Below are 21,975 nucleotides of genomic sequence, written 5' to 3' on the forward strand. Positions count from 1 at the left end.
TTGCTTGGATGAAAAATAATTCAAATTATCAACTGAAACTTTGCCCCTTTAGACCTTTAGATACAACATGCTATAGTCAGTGGATAGAGCATTGCACTTGGAGACAAAAAGACCTGGCTTCCAGTTTCAGGTTCAAACATTGCCTCAGATACTTTCTTACTGTGCAACCTTTGGTAACTCTCTTGGACAATGTCATCTATAAAATGAGGGGGTTGGACTATATATCCTCTAAAGTCCTTTCCAGATCTAAATCACAGTAGGAATACTTGTGTATTAGTAAATTGTCTCCAACAAATTTTGGCTAAAACAGAATACAGAGGTTTTTCTTCCACAATTGTAAAACAACATTTGACTCAGTACAATATAAAGCAATCTTAAGAGATTGTCTGCAACAAAGGGCCTTTTGTACATATGTTAAGATCATCCAAGCTCCCTTCATAGACGCAATCAAAGACATAGCTTTGTTCAATAATAATCAAATGATTAACAGGCACAAAACATGAAAGAGGTGCCCAACTTCACCTAGCTAATAACTGTCCAGGATAGGATTTGAAACAGGGTCTTTCTGACTCTGAGTCCAGTACCCTGTACCTTATGTACTATTACACACACACACACACACACACACACACACACACACCTTTTTTTTTTTAAATGTATTTATTTAACTGAACATATCCCAATTACATTTTATTCTTTTTCAGGTCACACTCAAAAGACTGCCTGCAGCCTACGGGTGTAATATTTGACACTTCTGGCCTAGACAACCTCCAAAGACCCCTATGAGCTTATGATTTGTATAACTGGACCACATATGCTCATTACAAGGGCAATGATCTAATTCTGAGAGTTATGGTATGGAGTATGGGTTGTAGGCTAATGACTAGTGATAGAGATACGAAAAAAGAGCATGAATACAAAAATTTTTAAACATCAAATCAAGTCAATAAGCATTTATTGAGTGCCTACCACATTCAAGGTACTGTATTATCTGCTAGGGATACAACTGATCTTAAGGAGCTCACAGAAAAATGCATCACACACACAAATGTAAAAAGGGACATAAATAGAACCATACTCTTACTAGCTTGTCACATTTCATTTAGAGATAAACATCTATATATAAATATATCATACTTCTTTTAAAAAATAAAACAAGCTAATGCAAGTATAGGTTCTTATGTGATCTTGTTCTTTCCACATAGAATTGTTCCTGTTAGTTCAACTTAAAATTTAAGGGTGATTTAACGTGAGTGAATTGCAGTGAAAAAGAAAGCAAGTATACAGGTACAAGGGAGAGATAATGAGGCTCTGAACTAAGGAAATAGTGATATTAGAAAGGAATCAATAGGTTTAATAGATTGATATAGGAAGTAGAATGGTAAGGGATTATAATGTGATTAGAAATGAGAGTCTGGGGGAAATGAGAAAAGTACAGTTTAGTAAGATTCAAAAGTAAGAATATTAATTCCATTAACAGAAACTAGAAAGCATAGAAATATAGGTTTGGAGTAGAGATGATGAGTTTTGTTGTATTACTAAGAGGTGTATTACTGGAGGTATTACTAAGCACTTGAGAATGCAGAGTCAGGAACTCATGAGGTTTTAGAGGGAGGTGGGCAACAGGTACCAAAGATAGCTGAAGGTCTATATTTGTTAGTCATTGTTATAGAGCAGATAGATGAAGCCATGCCATGAGAAGGATAAGCTCACCAAAGGTTAATAGTATAAGGAAGAAACAGGCCTAGCATGGGACCTTGATCATATAACAGGTATTATATAAAATACTTTATCACTATTAAATATTTCTTTGTCATAAGACCCTCTAAATTTAAGAAAATAAAAGAGTAAACTATTATTGACTTACTTGTACCACATTCCTGTTCATCTCCAAGGATTTTGTTGTTTGTAGATATTAAAACATTATTCCTTAACCTGGCTGGTCCACTTTAGAAAGGAAAAGAAAAAGAATTCTCAAAATCCAAACTGTTTCAAATAATGAAAGTTACCCCACTCTCCAATAACTATTATAATTTTTCTTATAAAATAAAAATAAATAGTAATAAGAACATGCCAAGAGAGTAATCCTTGCTGAAAAAAACATTATTATTTCCATAACTGGAATTAAATGCATTTGTAACAACAAACTCAATGCACTAACAATAAGAGAAATTGGATTAGAAAAAATATTCATTTCAAAAAATCTCTCGATTAAAGTCTTATAAACAAGAAATATAGAGACTTGTTACAAATATATAATGCCAAGAAATAAGCAGTTCAAAGTTATAAACAGTTTAAGAATATGAAGTATAAATTCTCTACAACCTTATGTAAAATTCTCCCTATTAATAAGAGAAATGCAAATCAAAATAACTATGAGGTTTCACTTCAAACTGATCAACCCAGCAAACTTGAAAAAAGACATAAATGGTATATGTTGAAGAAACTATAGGAAGAGAGGAAAATAGAGAAATATTTGGAAATGACAATCATTTTTTTTAAAACATGAATTAAAATTTCATAACTGGGGGCAGCTAGGTGGCACAGTGGATAAAGCACTGGCCTTGGAGTCAGGAGGACCTTAGTTCAAATCCAGCCTCAGACACTTGACACTTAACTAGCTATGTGACCTTGGGCAAGTCACTTAACCCCAATTGCCTCACCTTAAAAAAAAAAAAAGATAGATGAAAAAATTTCATAACTGGCCATCATACCAGATAAATAGCAAACTTTATAACTTTTTTTTTTTTGGCAAAGCAATGAGGGTTAAGTGACTTGCCCAGTGTCACACAGCTAGTAAGTGTCAAGTAATTGAGGCCAGATTTGAACGCAGGTCCTCCTGAATCCAAGAACGGTGTTTTATCCACTGCTCCACCTAGCTGCCCCCCTACTTTATAACTTTTAAGCTTAACGGCGTTTTATTCATCTTTATATCTTTCCTTCCACCTACTAGTCTACATTGCACATGCCTACTCAAATGCCTCAAAACACAGTGGAGGTTACACAGAGTTGTCAAGGGTTTTGTCAATTGGGAATGGGCTCTAGTAGTATGTTCTACCACGATGAAAAGCAAAGTCTTCCCAGTGCTTAAAACTCTTTACAAGGGACACCCTAGCTAAGTAAACCTTCTTCACCACTACACACTGACCACATGAGGAGGCCTGAAAGTAGACAATCTGGCAACACATCAGAAGCATTCTTCATAAAGGCAAAAGAGAAGGAAACAGCCAGACTTTCACAAATCTTATTCCATAATGGATCATAACTTTACATTTGCACAATTTGCTAACTGTGAAATTAAATAAAAGTTCCAACTGTGTTTATTGTTTAGAAAAAGGCATGTGATTTAGCAGAACAAAATGTCACTTTTAAAGGCTTTTCCCCAGCAACATGTCTCCCATGAATATGACGAGATCACATGAGATTCTTTGAAACATGTAAGAACAGAGATAACTTTGGTACAATGACCCTCAAATCATTTATATTAAGTGAGGAAATAAAAGGAGGAGGTTTTATGCTCACCAAATATAATTAATACTATTTGGGAGGATGTTCAATGTATAGTCCAAATAGAAGAGACCCTGTAGAATAAGTTCCTCTATGTATTGCTATTTATGAATTACACTGTTGTTAACACCAGCCCCAAAATGCTGCAAAGCCTCCTAAAGTGGATGCACAGTCACTCAAGAGTTTAGCCACACACAAACACTCATGGAAATAAAGAATATCTACTATACAGATTAAGTTAAGAAGATATATGGTCAAATCGCATTTTACACATTTTAGAAAACCCTGCAGAACAGCAAAGATCTGCACCCAGAATTGGTGAGGAAAAAGACAGCTGATTATATTGCCACTCTAAATCACGTGGTGCTTTTAAGGACCTTGAAACATGGGCTCTTTCCAAAATCAATCTTCTGTTTATGGAATAACATAATCTCTTAACAAAGTGCAGGTCAATCAAAAGAGCAATGGAGCAATAAATGGTAGGCATCAAATAAACTGCCAAATTTTGCCAAAGAAGAATTGAATGGAAGAAACAATATGAAGAATATCATCAGGAATATGTATGACCTTAAAAGGAGAAAGTCAATCACATAAGAAGAATGAGGGAAAAACAATACAAAGTCTGAGTGTTCCCTTGGTAACAAAATATCAAAAGATATAGAATAAAGCTTCCATATAGTACGGTGGACGTTCTTTTTTTTTTTTTTTTTGTAGGCAATGGGGGTTAAGTGACTTGCCCAGGGTCACACAGCTAGTAAGTGTCAAGTGTCTGAGGCCAGATTTGAACTCAGGTACTCCTGAATCCAGGGCCGGCACTTTAACCACTGCGCCATCTAGCTGCCCCTGGGCGTTCTTTTAAGGACATGGACAAGAGATGCATAGGATTAGAAGATATAGCTAGGTTGTAGACATTCCTGAATGATAGGAGCACCCAAATCACTGAGATTACAGATCCATGAAAGTATCCAGTTATGATAAAAATGAATCAATTCTGAAATTACTAGTATGAAAAATTAGAATTGACACAAGTCCATTTCTTTTTTTTTGTGAGGCAATTGGGGTTAAGTGACTTGCCCAGGGTCACACAGCTAGTAAGTGTCAAGTGTCTGAAGCCAGATTTGAACTCAGGTCCTCCTGAATTCAGGGCCAGTGCTTTATCCACTGCGCCACCTAGCTGCCCCTTAAGTCCATTTCTAATACATGATCTATATCATTTTTAGATGAAATATAAGTTTTAACTAAAACAAAATGGCACTGCTTTAAAGCATTTCATGAATACATAATTCAATGACAACATAAAAATTAAAAATGTATCATATCTTTTTAAAAAAAGTTTAACTTTTTCAGTGTTTAAAAAACATACATACGATAAAGCTCAAAATCTAAATCCCAACTTCTAAATTTAAAGAGCTAGTCACAAGTAGTCCCTATGGTCAATTCCTACCTTTTTTTCTTTCAATGGGGGTACACCCAGCCCCCCCTCCCCGCCCCATGCCAATTTGCAGCCAACGTACCTCCTTCTGCTCAACATTTAGTTAATCTCCAGTATCTTTTGCTGATGGAGCAAAACTTATGATAAGCTTGGTCAGTCCCTTTAAAGCATTTAAAAATGAAACCATAATGACAAAAAAGGAAAATAATAAATGTTGGAGAAGATGTAGAAAAATTGGAACACTAATGATGCATTGTTGGGGGAGTTGTGAATGAAACCATTCTGGAGAGCAATTTGGAACTATGCCTACAGGGCTATGGGGCTATGCATACCCTTTGACCCAGTAAGTCTGTATCCTGAAGAGATCATAAAAAAGGGAAAAGGACCCACATGTACAAAAATATTTATAGCTACTCTTTTTGTGGTGGCAAAGAATTGGAAATTGAGGGGATGCCCATCAACTGGGGAATAGCTGAACAAGTTGTGGTATATGAATGTAATGAAATACTATCATGCTGTAAGAAATGATGAGCAGGCAGATTTCAGAAAAACCTAGAAAGATTTAAATGGACTGATACTGAGTGAAGTGAGCAGAACCAGGAGAATACTGCACACAGCAATATGTGCAAATGATCAACTATGATAGACTTATAGTTCTTCTCAGCAATACAGTGATCTAAGACAATTCCAAAAGTTTCATGATGGAAAATGCTCTCCACATCCTGCAAAAAGAACTGTGGAATCTGAATGCAAACTGAACCATACTATTTCTACTTTTTTTTTTCTTTTTTGAGGTTTTTCCCTTTTTTCTGATTCTTTTTTCACAATATGACTTATGCAGAATTATACTTAATGTGATTGTACATATATAACCTATAACTGTCTTGGAGAGGGGGAAGGGAAGGGAGAGACAGAGAAAAACTTGGAACTCAAAATCTTATAAAAATAAATGTTGAAAACTATCTTTACCAGTAACTAGAAAAAAAATAAAATACTATTAAGATTGGAGAAAAAAAAAGAAACCATAATTTTAATTTACTAAATCAGAGAAAAGAAGATACTATTAGACATCAAAGGAAAGGTTATTTTAATTATCTAGTCATCAATACCTTTCTTCCATGGTTGAGGTTTTAGAATCTGATGTTAGCACTGTTGGTGTCAGATTAACATTTTGAACATCACTGATACATTCCTTAGGGGATTCTGCAGTACTGTGGAAATAAAAATATTAAACTGCTCATAAATATAAAACCAAACAAATACACTATGTACAATAAATGACATTTTATCATCTTATGCATTTCTTTCCTCCCTGGCAACTAGTGTTCAGCATACTCTATGATGGGTTTTAAAGATCAGAGTTCAGTAATGAAGGAGCCTTGATTCCAGGATCTTCAAAGGAGTTTCATCTTCAAAGGAGTAGGAATATTTAGAGAACTGATTTTAAACCAGGATCTTGTAAGAAATGAACGCTGGGACCTTAAAACTAACCTATACAGGTAGTTTTATTCTTCTTGGATAATTCTTTATTAGGAATGCTTCAGGCCCATTATGTTTATTACCCATTAAAGTGAAGTGACATTTTTTTTTAACAGGGAAACTAAATTCACTTCAGTTTAACAAATATTAAATATTAAATGCCTACAATAAGCAAAGCACTGTGCTAAGGAATGGAGCACAAAAATGAAAAAACAACACAGCTTATAGTCTAACAGGATATATACAATATGTACAAGGAAGGAAGGAAGGAAGGAAGGAAGGAAGGAAGGAAGGAAGGAAGGAAGGAAGGAAGGAAGGAAGGAAGGAAGGAAGGAAGGAAGGAAGGAAGGAAGGAAGGAAGGAAGGAAGGAAGGAAGGAAGGAAGGAAGGAAGGAAGGAAGGAAGGAAGGAAGGAAGGAAGGAAGGAAGGAAGGAAGGAAGGAAGAAAGAAAGAAAGAAAGAAAGAAAGAAAGAAAGAAAGAAAGAAAGAAAGAAAGAAAGAAAGAAAGAAAGAAAGAAAGGAAGAAAGGAAGAAAGGAAGAAAGGAAGAAAGAAAGAAAGAAAGAAAGAAAGAAAGAAAGAAAGAAAGAAAGAAAGAAAGAAAGAAAGAAAGAAAGAAAGAAAGGAGGAAGGAAATAAAGTACTAGTACTTACTGTTTCTACTTCAATAGGTTAAGGTCCATGGTCATTATACAAACTTGCATTACATACCCTTTCCTAGCTTGCCTATCAGAAATATGTTCAACTTGATCACTAAAGTGCTGTGTTTTGAGAGAATAAACTTTTCCAACAACCTGTTCTTTTTGAATATGATAAAAGGGAGGCAGCTAGGTGGCACCGTGGATAAAGCACTGGTCCTGGATTCAGGAGGACCTGAGTTCAAATCCAGCCTCAGACACTTGACACTAGCTGTGTGACCCTGGGCAAGTCACTTAACCCTTATTGCCCCGCAAAAATAAAAAATTAATTTAAAAAAAATTGAATATGATAAAAGGTAATTTACCAACTACAACTTTTGAGATTTAAATATATCTAAGAAAAAGACTGGGTAAAAGTCATTTCAAAAATACTTTTTATTAAAACAACTAACTGTATATTTTGAATAATATATTGATTCTCAAGGTTATACGTAAGAGAAATTATAATAATACTGTCTTTAAAACTATATTCAGGGGGCAGCTAGGTGGTGCAGTGGATAGAGCACCGGCCCTGGAGTCAGGAGTACCTGAGTTCAAATCTGGCCTCAGACACTTAACATTTACTAGCTGTGTGACCCTGGGCAAGTCACTCAACCCCAATTGCCTCACTAAAAACAAAAAACAAAAACAAAAACAAAAAAACTATATTCAGGGGCAGCTAGGTGGAACAGTAGATAGAGCATCGGCCCTGGATTCAGGAGTACCTGAGTTCAAATCCAGCCTCAGACACTTGACACTTACTAGCTGTGTGACCCTAGGCAAGTCACTTAACCCCAACTGCCTCACCAAAAAAACAAACAAACAAAAACAAAACAAAACCCTATATACAATAGCTGTGTGACCCTGGGCAAGTCACTTAACCCTCATTGCCCTGCCCAAAAAAAAACGAACAAACCCTAAATTTAAATCAATCACCTAGCTTTCTGGAAAATTAGATAAAGTGAGTCCCAATAAGTCAGAAATCCTATGATGGATTCATCATCCTATGAATCCAATGATTCTAGTTTCTGCTCCACCACTAACTAGTTGAAAGACCAGGAACAAGGTCACCTTCCTTCTCTGAGCCTGTCTCCCATCTACAAAAACTTTGATTCTTTAAATTATCAAAGAAAAGACTAATTTCAGTTCATCACCAACAAAAGGTGAAGACTCAGATACATACCTATGTAATTTAACTTCTCTTTCTGGCCTAACTAAAAAGTGTGGCAAATTATACTTTTAGAAAAAAAATTTTATAAATAATTTAAATAGAACTTTTAGAAGACTAGAAAGGCTCTCTATGGCCAGAGGAGAGGCTGTGCCTACAAGGAAAAACTTAGCTAAGTAATAACCTAATTTAGGAATTTAGAGACTCAATACCAGATTGGCCACAGAAGAAATGACATATGTACACACACACACACACACATGAATATTCACATGCAAATATATACATATATGCACATGCAAATATATATATACATTTTCTACTACTAAAAGTATTGCTGTATTATATATATATATATGTATATTATTTGTCAATATTTATTGAATGTTTGCTATGTGACATTGTTCTACCAGAGTGCAGTTTATATTTTGATTTTATACATATATGTACACACACACATATAAAACACCTTTCTGTCTTTGACTTTTGACTGTTCTACCACAAAAAGTACTTCTTTAATTTGATTTTATTTAAACACACATATACACACACTATTTTTTTCAGCAAGTATTACTATAATGTATTTTTTGGTGCATTCCTTTAATATGTTTAAAAGCAATATTGTGAGAAATGACTAAATCTTAAGTAAAATCCATCTTTAGTCTGAACTCTAACATGGGTAAAAAACAAAAGGCATCAATATTTTTTTTAAATAAAATAGTTATGAATTTGGGTTGAAGGCCAATACATAGAATACACATAATGAACATCTTTTAATGAAAATTGTCCTTGCAAGAAAACAGAAGAAAATGTTCCATAGATATCCATAACTAAGCTACTAATGTTATTCATGGTCTGATAATTTCATAACTGTGTCATATTAAGTGGAAGGAGACCATGATAAAGAGTCAAAACTTGACAGATTCTAAAGCTAATTAAGCCAGTAACATGCTACATGAGCATAGACAAGTCATTCATCTAGGCTTCAATGTTTGACTCTATTTCCAAGGTCAGATATAATTTCTAAATAACTCGTAAGCCAAATAATTAATTGCCCCAGTAGTCAGAGACCTTGGTACAAATCCCACCCTTGACATTAACTACTTAAGGACCTTGGACATCTCATTTAACTGCCAGAGGTCTCATTTTCTTCATCTGTAAAATAAAGGTGCTTGACTAGATGAACTCTTGAGGGCCCTTCCAGCTCTGAAATCTAGATCTATGAAATCTATGACCTTATACAGAAAAAAAATTGAATCTAAATGATATTTAAAAGAGTAATTCAGGGGGCAGCTAGGTGGCGCAATAGATAAAGTGCTGACCCTGGATTCAGGAGGACCCGAGTTCAAATCCGGACTCAGACACTTGACACTTACTAGCTGTGTGACCATGGGCAAGTCACTTAACCCTCACTGCCCTGCAAAAATAAACAAATAGATATATAGATAAATAAATAAAATAATGAAAAAGAATGTTAAAAAAGAGTAATTAATTTCTTATATATTACATATATATATTACAGGATTACAATCAATAACATAGGCATCAGGATATCTAGGTCCTATTGCAGTTTTGCCCTAACTTGCCAAAAGCCAAGTTCTTTAATCCATCTTGACCTTGGTTGTGAATCATAATACCTGTCCTACCTATCACACAGTATTGCCATAACATCAAATGAAATACCTGATGTGAACATGTTTAAAAATGCTAAGAAGAAAATACCTGTGAGCTCTGAAGATCCATTAAGGTTATACCAAATAAGTAACATGTACTTTTTGCTGAACGAGGGAAAATGTTGAAATTGCATCAGACCAATTATAAGAAATATTGTATAAATAATGAATATTACCTAGAATAGGCAACGTTTTTCTTTCTTGGAGTTTCTTTTAATGAACCTTCTTGTTCATCCAATTTGGGAACTGTGTGGACCATATCACAATTTTCATCACTTGAATATGATAATTTCTTTCTTTTTTGTTTGTTTGGAATAGATGCTTCTTTTGGCTTGGCACAAATAGATGATTTCTGTTGTTTGAGTGGAATAGTTGCTTTCCCCAAAGTCTTGGTAGGTATTTTTTTTGTTTCTTTAGATGTTTTGGATTTTTTTTTATGGTTTACTGGTAACTCTAAAGTAGGACTGTAAGACATATTACCTAAAAATTGAATGATAATCTGAAATTAACAAGCTGCTGTCAACATTAACTAAAATGTTTTACATTTATGTAGCACTTTACAGTATCTGTAGTGCTCTACATTGCAAATCAGTTCTTAAGGTAAGAATGGTTTAGAGAAAAGAGCAATGGATGTTTCTGAAGCCACTGGTGCAAATTCTCAGTTGTGCTTCTAGTTATATGCAGTTGAGCAGTTCACTATCAATAAACCTTAATTTCATCATTACCTTTTATAGGAAATGTTATTACTTGCCTCACATGACAGTTATATGGATCAAATGACCTAATGAATGTGAAAATCACTCTGAAAATAGTAAAGTATTATTCAAATATAACATTCAATTCAAATTATTTCTTAAATGCCTACTAGATGCAGAGAATTCTGATAAGCTAAGCAAGCTCTCATTGTTAGATCTACTATTATTCATGCAATAAAAGAGCCTCAAAAATTATGAAAAAATTTGCTCTTCAATTTTTATATGATTAAGAATCTTTAAAGCTGCCAAAGTCTAAAGCAGAAAAAAAAGGAAAAAAAATACTCAAACGTCAGTACTATTACATTGCAATTTCAGTATACTGAGTTCTTCAAGGTCCCCATTTACTAGAACATTTGTTCATCCAACTGCCTTAGGGAAAATTTTTAGGAAACTTAGTATATGAAAATGAACCTACCAAGGAATCAAGTAGAGTTCTAGCCACAATAATAAAAAATAAGAATCCCCATCTCTACTAGTCATATTACTCAGTTTCAAAGTAGATAGTCACAAATGACAACTTGCTGCTAATTCTAAATCAAATGTTAGATTCAAACTATGAAGGCTACCTTACCTTCCCTAGATAACATGTACATATGGCCACTATAGAGAGTGAAGTCAAGTGGGCTTGTGAAGTCAAGTATTACTAACAACAGGGGCGAATGAAAGTGATAGAATTCCAGCAGAATGGTTTAAAATCCTAAAAGCTGATGCTATTAAAGTGTTGCAACTCAATATGCCCACAACTGGATTAGAAAAGGTCAGTTTACATCCCAATCCTAAAAAGGGGCAGTGCCAAAGAATGTTATACTATTGAAAAATTGCACTCATTTCATATGCCAGCTTTGTTATGATGAAAATTCTGCAAGCTATATATATTTCATCAATATGTAAACTGAGAATTACCAAAAGTGCAGCCAGGTTTCAAAAAGACAGAGGAACAAAAGACCAAATTGCCAACATTCATTGGGTTATGGAGAAAGCAAGAGGGGTCCAGAAAAACATCAACTTCTGCTTCATTGAGTTACTAAAGCCTTTGACTGCAGATTACAACAAAATGTGGCATGTCTTCAAAAAGATAGGAATACCAGATTATCTTACTGGTCTCCTGAGGAACCTGTATGTGGCTCAAGAAGTAACAGTTAGAAACAAAAACAGAACAACAGACTGATTCAAGATTGGAAAAAAATAAAATAAGGTTGTATGTTGTCAACTTATATATTGAAGTTATATGAAGAGTACATCATGCTAAATGTCAGGCTGGATAATTCAAAAGCCAGAAGGTTTCTAGGAGAAATATTCACAATGTTAGATATACAAACAATATCATTCTGGTGGCAGAAAGTGAAGAATTAAAAAGCCTCTTGATGGGGGTAAAAGAGTTTGAGTGCAAAAGATGGCATGAAGCTTAATATTAAAAATAATAAGATTATGGTATCTGTCCATCACTTCCTGGCAAAAAGAGGGAGAAAAAATGGAAGCATTCTCAGATTTTCTATTCTTGGTTTCAGAGATTACTGCAGACAGTGACCACAGTCATGAAATTAAAAGACATATGCTCCTTGGAAGGAAAGCTATGACAAATCTGGTCAGAATACTAAAAAGCAGACACATCACCTTTCTGACAGAGGTCCACATAGTCAAAGCTATGGTTTTTCCAGTAGTAAAATATGACTCTAAGTGTTGGTCTCTAAAGAAAGCTGAAAGCCATAGAATTGACACTTTCAAATTATGGTGCTGGGGAAGGCTTCTGACAGTCCCTTGGACTGCAAGGAGATCAAATCAGTCAATATTAACTCTGACTATTCATTAGAATGACAAAAACTGGATGAATCTTAAGCTTAAATGCTTTGGCCACATAATAAGACAGGACTCATTGGGAAAAACTGATGCTAGGAAAAATTAAAGGCAAAAGAAGAAGGGGACGGCAGAAGATGAGATGGATACTGTCATGGAAGCATGAGTTTGGACAGACTTTGGGAGGTAATAAAGGACAGAAAGGTGTGAAATTGAAAACTGATACCCCACTTTATTTTGTATTACTTATTAACTGAAAATTATTTCTAACCACTAGAATCAATAATTCCAGATCAGATTTAGATTCAATTGTACAGGCCTTAGTAGTAGAGTTTATAAGAGTTTAATTTGGGGCGGCTAGGTGGCACAGTGGATAAAGCACCGGCCCTGGATTCAGGACTCCCTGAGTTCAAATCCGGCCTCAGACACTTAACACTTACTAGCTGTGTGACCCTGGGCAAGTCACTTAACCCCAATTGCCTCACTAAAAAAAAAAAAAAAAAAAGAAAAGAGTTTAATTTCCCTACTCCTGTGGGCTACAGGCTGGACTCAATCTATCTCACCTCAGAAGGGAGGAGGGGAGAAAAGAGAAGATGAATTGACCTAATCATAAAATTTTTTGCCTAGTATTGGACTGCTATGGTATAAAGGGTACCTGATATAGGACTGTCCAGAGAATATTAGTCAATTTTGTGTTTTCCCCATTGTCACTATCAGATAGCTCCAGCTAACTAAAGAGTATATTTGGAGGAAAAAGAGAAGGCAGTAAGGTAAGTAGTTAGAAGATTGTAAGGTAAGTAGTTAGGAGACTGTGATGGGGAGTGGGAGGGGCAGGGAAAAAACTAGGTTATAAAGGATTTTGAATGCCAAAGGATTTTACATTTGGTCCTAGAGGTCATATGGAATGACTATAGTCTTCTACTATAAGGACAAGAACTGGGGAGAGGAAAACAGTGAGTCAAGTAGTAACTTACTGGAAAAAAAAAAAAAAGAAGAGGAAGAATGATTTTGTGGCCAGTAGACAAGTCACTGTGACTTGTTTAGAGTGAAAACTGGTGATATAATTTCAGAGAAGCTGCTAAGTAATGTTGAAAGGGATAGTATAGGAGTAGCAATTAGGAACAAGAAGTATTATGTCTCCCCATATCAGGGAGTATGAAATACAATACAGTGAGATGGCCAGGGATTCAGGGTCATATGCAGGAAACCAACTCTGAAGGAGTACAAGTAGATGAAAGGAACATAAAAGGAAGAAAGCCAAAACAGAAGATACTGTATTATGAAATGAGAATACTTACTCTGTTCTGTTGTAACTACCCACCAATTAGATGGACGCTTAGAAATTCGTTGACTTCTAGTAACAGTGAACTCTTTAGATTTGTTTTGTTTTGGTATAATTTCTCTCTTCTTAGATATTTGTTGGTTTTTCGATGTTGTTTTATTTAAATGTCCTTTTTTCTGAATTTGTTGAGAAGCATCATTGTTTTTTTTTCCTTTTCCTGAAATTAAGAAGCATGAAAAAAATAATTCCTATTTTTTTGAACAAGAGATTTTTCAGAAAGTCATTGGAAAAAGACATGACAACTCAAGACACACAAGTTGAAAAACTTTTTGAAATTCAATCCTTAAGTTTTGATTTTATCTCTATAAAAGATAATTAAATTCTCTATAAAATTCCCACTTACCAAAATTTAACAGCAAATTTTAATATTTTATGTTTACAAAAAAAATATTGATAACCAACATTTACTTCCAAGCCATAAATATTCTTAGGAACAAATAAGAAATATGAGGGGTTTTTTTCTTTTATTATACTTTAAATAATTAGAGAATCTTTTTTCTTTTTAAAGAGTAGAGTTTTGTTCAACTTTACTCTCAGTAGGTGAGATTTGAAGTGACTTTTCCAATTTGCATTTATGTTTATATGTATAGCATTTTGCACATAAGCACTTATTAAATGTGTTTTCATTCATTCCATAGAGACTCACTTGTAAACTAAGAAAAGAGAAATTAGAGAAGAAACAGAGAAGAAAAGGAAAACAACAACTGGCATCAGTGGACAATAGTTATAAAAAGTCTTAAACCAACTAATCAAAAAAACCCCAACAACAACAATCTACCACTCGTGCAAAGGAGAATTAAGAAAATACTAGAGGACGTTAAGGGAAGTGATGTACATAAATCCACTCAGTAAAAAAAAGTTTTCTGTTGTACCGCTTTAGCTCATAAAAACCAAAGATAAGAGAAAGCAGTAAAGATCATTCTATCTTAAAGTTCACCTATAACCTAGGCAGACAAAAGGAAGAACTTCACCACCAAAACTTTTTTTTAAGTATTTAATGAGGGGCAGCTAGGTGGTGCAGTGGACAAAGCACCAGCCCTGGATTCAGGAGGACCTGATTTCAAATTTGGCTTCACACTCTTGATACTTACTAGCTGTATGACCCTGGGAAAGTCACTTAACCCTCACTGCCCCCCACAAAAAAATTTTAAACACAAAAACAAAACAAAACCAAAAAAAAAGTATTTAATGAGCACTTAATGTGTGGCTAACATTATATAAGCTAGGCCAATAAGGATATGAGAAAGCTTGTTAAAACAAGCCCCTGCTCATAAGAATCTTACAATCAAGTTAAGATGACACATGAAATAAGTAAGAAGGGGCAGCTAGGTGGTGCAGTGGATAGGGCACCAGCCCTGGATTCAGGAGGACCTGAGTTCAAATCTGGCCTCAGACACTTAACGCTTACTAGCTGTGTGACCCTGGGCAAATCACTTAACCCCAATTGCCAAGAAAGAAAAGAAAAGAAAAGAAAAGAAAAGAAAAGAAAAGAAAAGAAAAGAAAAGAAAAGAAAAGAAAAGAAAAGAAAAGAAAAGAAAAGAAAAGAAAAGAAAAGAAAAGAAAAGAAAAGAAAAGAAAAGAAAAGAAAAGAAAAGAAAAGAAAAGAAAAGAAAAGAAAAGAAAGAAGATTCACATATCAAAATTATGCATTGATAAGACAAAGCATGAAGAAGTATAGTAAACATAGTATATTCTTAAAATGTTTGCTGAATTAGACTGAATGCTATAAATACAAAAGAAGTTAAGAGTTAGGAGAAATCAATATATAACAGTCACCATGAAAAGATAAATAACACAGTCATCACCTTGATGGAAGAGTTGGAATTTGTCTAAAAGGCAAATGTAAAGCTAGAATGAAGCCTGGATTTAGGGGATTAGAGAGTCATTAGCATAGAAGTGATAACTAATTCCATGAGATAGGGCAATGCGTCCAAAGGACTGAATATATAGAAAGAGCACAAAAAGAATGTGTTTTATTTGCTAGATAAATCATGCAGTTTGAGGTAGCAAAAGAACAAAAGGAACAAGGAAGTTGTAATCAGAGGTAGGTAGACAAAAAACTAAAATGTCTGATACTGAGGAACTATTTGACTAGGTTTCCAAAGAAATAGAAACCAGTATTTCATCATGTTAACAAAATATTGGAATGAACTACAGAGAAAGTGTCTTAATTTATAGAAAAAAGTAAATAAAAGAAAAAATAACCACCTGCTTTGGGTTCATCTACCTGAAAGCAGTGAAGTTGGGAGGGAGAAGATTCTGTAAGACTTTATGATCTCAAGAGCTCTTCTGACTCCTTTAGTCTTTCTGGAATTCTTTGTTATGAAGCTGTAGAACTTCATAAAATTTTTAATACAAAACAAAAAGTTAATTCAAACTGTCCAGAAAAATCATAAAAAATACTTCCCTTAATGATACTAAAACTACGCTGAAAGTATGTCTTTCACACAATCATCTTGAGGTAGGTAGCCACAACAGATAATTGATATGGGTCTTGCAGCAAGAAGAGCAAGTAAAAATCCACAAAGAGACAAAGTAGAATCTCAGAAATGAAGACTTTTTATAGAATAATTATTGAAGAAAAAAAAACAAAAACAAAACAGAGTTCTAAAGCAAAGGTAAGTTATTTATGATAGGGCTGTCACTGAGCAGTAAGCGGATCCCTTAAAGATGTTACAATACTACTCCCTAGTAGGGACTACTTCATTTTTTCTATTTCCTTTTCTCATCTTTCTCCCTAATCCCTTGCTTTTTCTATTCCCCAATAACCTTTATTCATTGCTTTTTCTTCTTCCTTGTTCATTAGATTAGTTTGTGGAACCCACAGATTGCTTTAGCACATTGAAGCTACATATAACCATTAAAGAATAAAAAAAAGAATAAAAAGTATGACTAAAATAAACCAAGAAAAATATTAACCAAATGTGCAGAAGTGTGTTTAAAAACATGAAAAGTAGAATGCCTAGAAAATGGAAATACTGGATTTCAAGTGAAAAGATGTTGATTCAATATCAGATTCTATTACTTGGTCATACTTAATGTATCACCATTAGATTGTGAGTTCCTTGAGAGCAGGGACTGTGTTTTACCTCTTTTTATATCCCCAGTACTTAGTGCAGTGACTGGCACACAGTGGGTGCTTAATAAATGTTTTCTATGAAAAAAATGGTGTCTCCACAGAATGGTGTCTGGATAGTAATCTAGAAAGGAATGTTACCTATGATGCAAAAGAAAATTAAAGATGTTACTTCAGGGTGATGATATCTGTAAAGCATTTATGTTTTGTTCTTTGTGGGGCAGACAAGGTGGGGTGTCTTATGTCTGGGGCTGGATTTGGGCTTGGAGCCTCCTGGGTCCAGGGCTAGTGCTTTGTCCACTGTGCCACCTAACTAATCCATGATGACATCATTAAAATAGGGTTGAGGTGTAGGAGGAATAAACTGGGGGAGGGAGAAGGGGAGAGATGGTCTGGAGCAAGGTAGTTCACATGAAGGAAACCAAAAAAAAAAAGCTTATGGAGGAGAGTAGAAGAGAGGGAAGGAGTTGGGGAGTGAGTGAACCTTAATATCATCAGAATTGGCTCAAAGAAGGACTAACATACATACTCAAGTAGGTATAGTAATATATTTTTGCCCTGAGGGAGTGGAGGGAGAAAAGGGGAGGGGGGAAGAAGGGAAGGATGAAAGGGCAGATTGGGGGAGAGAGCAGTAAAAAGCAAAACACTTTCAAGGAAGATGAAGATGTTCTGCATTACTGCACAAGTATGACATTGAATTGCTTGATCTCATAGGGAGGGTTGAGGAGGGAGGGAAGGAGGGAGGAAGAAAAATTTAGAACACAGAATTAGCTCAGGGACCTTGATCTCATTGGAGTGGGCTCATGGAGGGAATAGCTTTCATACCCAACTGGGAGGAGTAATCTATTTAACCCTGCAGGAAAGTAGGAGGGGAAGAGGATAAGGAAGGAATGGTGAAAAAAAAGGAGTGCAGAGCGAGGGAGAGGATTGTCAGAAGTAAAACACTTTTGATGAGGAATAGGTAAAAAGAAGATAGAGTAAATGTCATGGGAAGGGAGTGGGATGGAGGGAAATCGTTATGATGATTGATTATAATGGCAAAACATATGGTACCTACTTTGCTGGGCTTTTATAAAGAAAACTCTGTCAAGCTTAAGGTACTATATACAGGTTATAATGAACAGGATACTATCAGAAAAACCTGGAAAGGCCTACATGAACTGAAGCAGAGTGAAATGTACTGTATACAAAATAACAGCAATAGTGGGAGATAATCTGCTGGGAAGCATGTGGTTATTTTCAGCAATGCAATGATCCAATATAACCGTGAAGGACTTATGAAGATTGCAGCCCATCTGCAGAGAAAGAACTGATAGTATCTGAAAACAGATGGAAACACATTTAAAAAAAAACTTTTTTTTCTTTTCCTCTTTGACAATTCCTTAATCTGAAGTTTGGGGTTTTTTGACTGTTTTTTCCCACAACTAGCTAATAGGGGAATTTTTCCATGACTACTCATGTATAACTTATTTTGAATTGCTTGAGTTCTTGTGGGTGGGGGGGGTAGGAATGGAGGAGGAAAGAGAAGTTGGAACACAAAGTTTTTTTTTAAAATTGATGTTAAAATTTTGTTTTTACATAAATTTTGGAAAATAAAATTCTATACAATAATTTTTTTAAAGAGCAAAATAAAAAAAAAGATGTTACTTCAGGGTCCAATTACATTTACAGATGGCTTAAGGACAAGGTGCAAGGATCAGATCTAACATAGAGATGAATAAAAAGAACAGAGTAGACAAAAGAAACATTTACATAGCCAGAAATTTGAAGGAGGGTTGAACCTAAATTGAAACAACAACTAAGGATCACAACTGTTTGTTGCATTAGGACCCTAACAAGAACATGATAAATGTTAATCAAATGGTGCTGACATATATAAAAGTAAGGATGATAGACAAGGAAAGACATGGCAAATTACTGAACCAATGAACAATTCAAATTACTAGACTAGGACTAGAAGAAACAAAAGACAAACGAGAATCTTGGTGCCAATGAGTATGGAGGGGCAAAGAGAATTTTCTGGTCACCTGAAAGATTACAAGATCATTATATCACAAATTGCCATCTAGCTCAACTTGGTGATTTTATGGATGAGAAAACTGAGGTGAAGATGTCAAGTGATTTGCCCAATATCACAAAACAAGTGACAGAGGCAAAATAATTGTGATTCTGTCAGTGCCAAATCAAACAAAAAGTAACAGGAAATATCTACTATTTGCAAAGCATTGAGCTAGATAGTAGGAAAATAATAGCAAAAAAAGAAACACTCCCTGCTCTGAAGATGTTTGCATACTATAGGTGAAAAAAATACTTATACAAATACACATAAAATAACTATATGATGGAGAGGAGGACACTAAAATTAGCAGCTGGGGGACATAGAAAAGCCTTCATGGGGGCAGCTAGGTGGCGCAGTGGATAGAGCACTAGCCCCGGATTCAGGAGGATCTGAGTTCAAATCCAGCCTCAGACACCTGACACTTACTAGCTGTGTGACCCTGGGCAAGTCACTTAACCCCAATTGCCTCACACACAAAAAAAAGCCTTCATGTACAAGAATAATAACAATAGCTAGGCTTTGAAAATAACTAGGGGGGGGAGCTAGGTGGTGCATTGGATAGAGCACCGGCCCTGTGATATTGGGCAGTTCTCCAATTCAGTTCCCATTGGTCAAAATGTAACTATATTTTCATCTTTGTATTTTTCCCTACCCTATAAAAACACTTACCAGAAGCAGACAGTGTTTTCTCTGCAGAGTGACAAGATTCTGCACTTTCTTTCTGTTGTTCCAAACTTCTGTCAGACTCCCTTTGTAGCTTGTCTTGATTAGTTTGTGACAAATTAAATCTTTTCTTCTTGCTCTGCTCCATGCCATGTTTCCTGAGCTTTCTTCTTTCTGTAGTTTGCAATTTCTCCACTGAGTTAGTTTTGGATTTAGTAATCCTCAAGGCACTATCTACTTCGGCAACATTTTGATTGCTGTGAAAACTATCTTGGTTTTCTTCAGCAAAATTAACTAGAACTTCATCAGATTGTCTATTATCTGTTTGGGTCTCATATTTTTCACTCTGCGGTTGCACAACAGCCCTTTTATTTTCCAAAAATTGTTCTGATTCCTCAGAATATATTCTATGTTTTGTGGATTTAGAAGCATTTCCCATTACTCCAGATAAATTGTCTAATTTTTTTCTTTTAGGGGACTGTGATTTCTCTACTGCTCGAACTTTATGTTTTATGGATTTTGAGGACTTCTCTCCACTAATAACATCTGAAATTCCATTCTCTGTATCACCCTGTTTATCACTTGCTGAGTTGCATTTTTCTCCTTGCTGTTGCTCTATCCTTGACTTTTTTCTTTCTGATTCCTGAGAGTTCTCCTGAGGGGTTGTCGTGTTCTGTTTCACAGACTTGCTGTTCTTGTTAGGTATTAAAACCCAATCTTGAGAGACAGAGCAATCTAATTCATCAATTATAAATTCATCATTTGAGGATTCTAAGTCATTTGGAAGAGGAGAAGGAGAATGGATCTGTGGTGATGATACATGCCTAAGGACAGAACTAAAAGGGAATACTGTGTCATATTAAAAAACTTTAAAGACAAAATAAAAAAACACCCCACTAAACTGTATGAGAAAGATAATATATTCAAAACAATTTGCCCATCCTTTAGGACCACAACAAAAGTCACCTCTCACATGATGCTTTTCTGATCCTCCCCATCACCACAATCTCCCTAGTCAAAAATATACTTCTCTTCTTCAGGTCTCAGAAAGCATTTTTAACATCCCTTACACACTTATATGCTATTCTGAATTATAATTAGTAATAACAAGTGAGGGGGTAATCTGTAAAAGCTTGTAAAGGAGGTGGCACTTAAGTTGAGCTCTGAAGAGAAGTAGGAATTCCAAGAGGGAAGGGTGAAGAGGGAAAACATTCCAGACAAAGGACAACCTATACAAAGGCATAGAGGTGGGGAATTCAAGTTTCTCCCATTTCTTCAATGTCAAAACCCCACATTCACTTTCATCTCCTTTCCTTCTGTAGAACAAGATAGCCTTTCTCCTTGCCAAGGTCAACCTCTCTTAATGATTATTTGTTCCCACCCTCTCCTATCCTGAGCAAAATGCAACCTCAATCATCCCCACTTCTCTCTAATCTTCAGACCTTCCATGGAGATCTACTAGCACTCTTCCCTACTACATTAATACATATACAAGTCTCCTCCTCCTTAAAAAAAAAAATCATACATCTTGCCATCATATCAAGCTATCATACTTTCTCTTTATTTCTTCAGCCAAACTACTTCTTTAAAAAGCCTTTGACTAGGGGCAGCTAGGTGGTGCAGTGGATAAAGCACGGCCCTGGATTCAGGAGTACCTGAGTTCAAATCCAGCCTCAGACACTTGACACTTACTAACTGTGTGACCCTGGGCAAGTCACTTAACCCCCATTGCCCCGCAAAAATCAAACAAAAAAACAAAAACAAAAACAAAAATATTTAGGGGCAGCTAAGTGGTGCAGTGGATAGAGCACCGGCCCTGGAGTCAGGAGTACCTGAGTTCAAATCTGGCCTCAGACACCTAACACTTACTAGCTGTGTGACCCTGGGCAAGTCACTTAACCCCAATTGCCTCACTTAAAAAAAACAAAAACAAACAAAAAAAAAGCCTTCGACTTCTCTCCCTCACTTCTCAACACTTTGCAACTGGACTTCTGACATCATCACTTCACTGAAATTGCTCTCTCCAAGGTAATATGATCTTTTAATTGCTAAATTTAATGGTCTTTTCTCTATCTCTATCCAACTTGACCTTTATGCAGAATGACACTGCTGACCAAGCTCCCTACCTAGATACTCTCACCTCTCTCTCTTAGTTTTTGTCCCACTAATCTCTACTGGCTCTTCTAGCTTTGTGCCTGTCCCTTCCCCCTTGCAGGTCATCCAAATCATACCTTGTAAATGTGGGCATTCCCCAAGGTTTTGTCCTAGGACTTCTCTTTTCCCTCTCCACTCTCTCAATTACCTCATAAGCTCTCATATTTAACTCTCATCTCCATGCCTAAGAATCAA

General features: G+C 35.5%; 1 protein-coding gene across 4 annotated transcripts in view; it reads right to left on the reverse strand.

Moving 5' to 3' along the window:
* The window catches only part of CENPC (centromere protein C), a 70,384-nt gene that overhangs the window by 23,120 nt on the left and 25,289 nt on the right, over positions 1 to 21,975 (reverse strand). For all 4 annotated transcript variants that reach the window (XM_043973122.1, XM_043973121.1, XM_043973120.1 and 1 more), the window contains exons 8-12: positions 19,633 to 20,462; positions 13,784 to 13,984; positions 10,113 to 10,416; positions 6,049 to 6,150; positions 1,868 to 1,947 (exon numbers count right to left, since the gene is read on the reverse strand). In XM_043973122.1, the coding sequence (XP_043829057.1) occupies positions 1,868 to 1,947; positions 6,049 to 6,150; positions 10,113 to 10,416; positions 13,784 to 13,984; positions 19,633 to 20,462 (1,517 nt within the window). The remainder of the gene's footprint in view (positions 1 to 1,867; positions 1,948 to 6,048; positions 6,151 to 10,112; positions 10,417 to 13,783; positions 13,985 to 19,632; positions 20,463 to 21,975) is intronic.

This window comes from Dromiciops gliroides, chromosome 6 (assembly GCF_019393635.1).
Source record: "Dromiciops gliroides isolate mDroGli1 chromosome 6, mDroGli1.pri, whole genome shotgun sequence".
In the NCBI taxonomy this organism is placed as follows: Eukaryota; Metazoa; Chordata; class Mammalia; order Microbiotheria; family Microbiotheriidae; genus Dromiciops; species Dromiciops gliroides.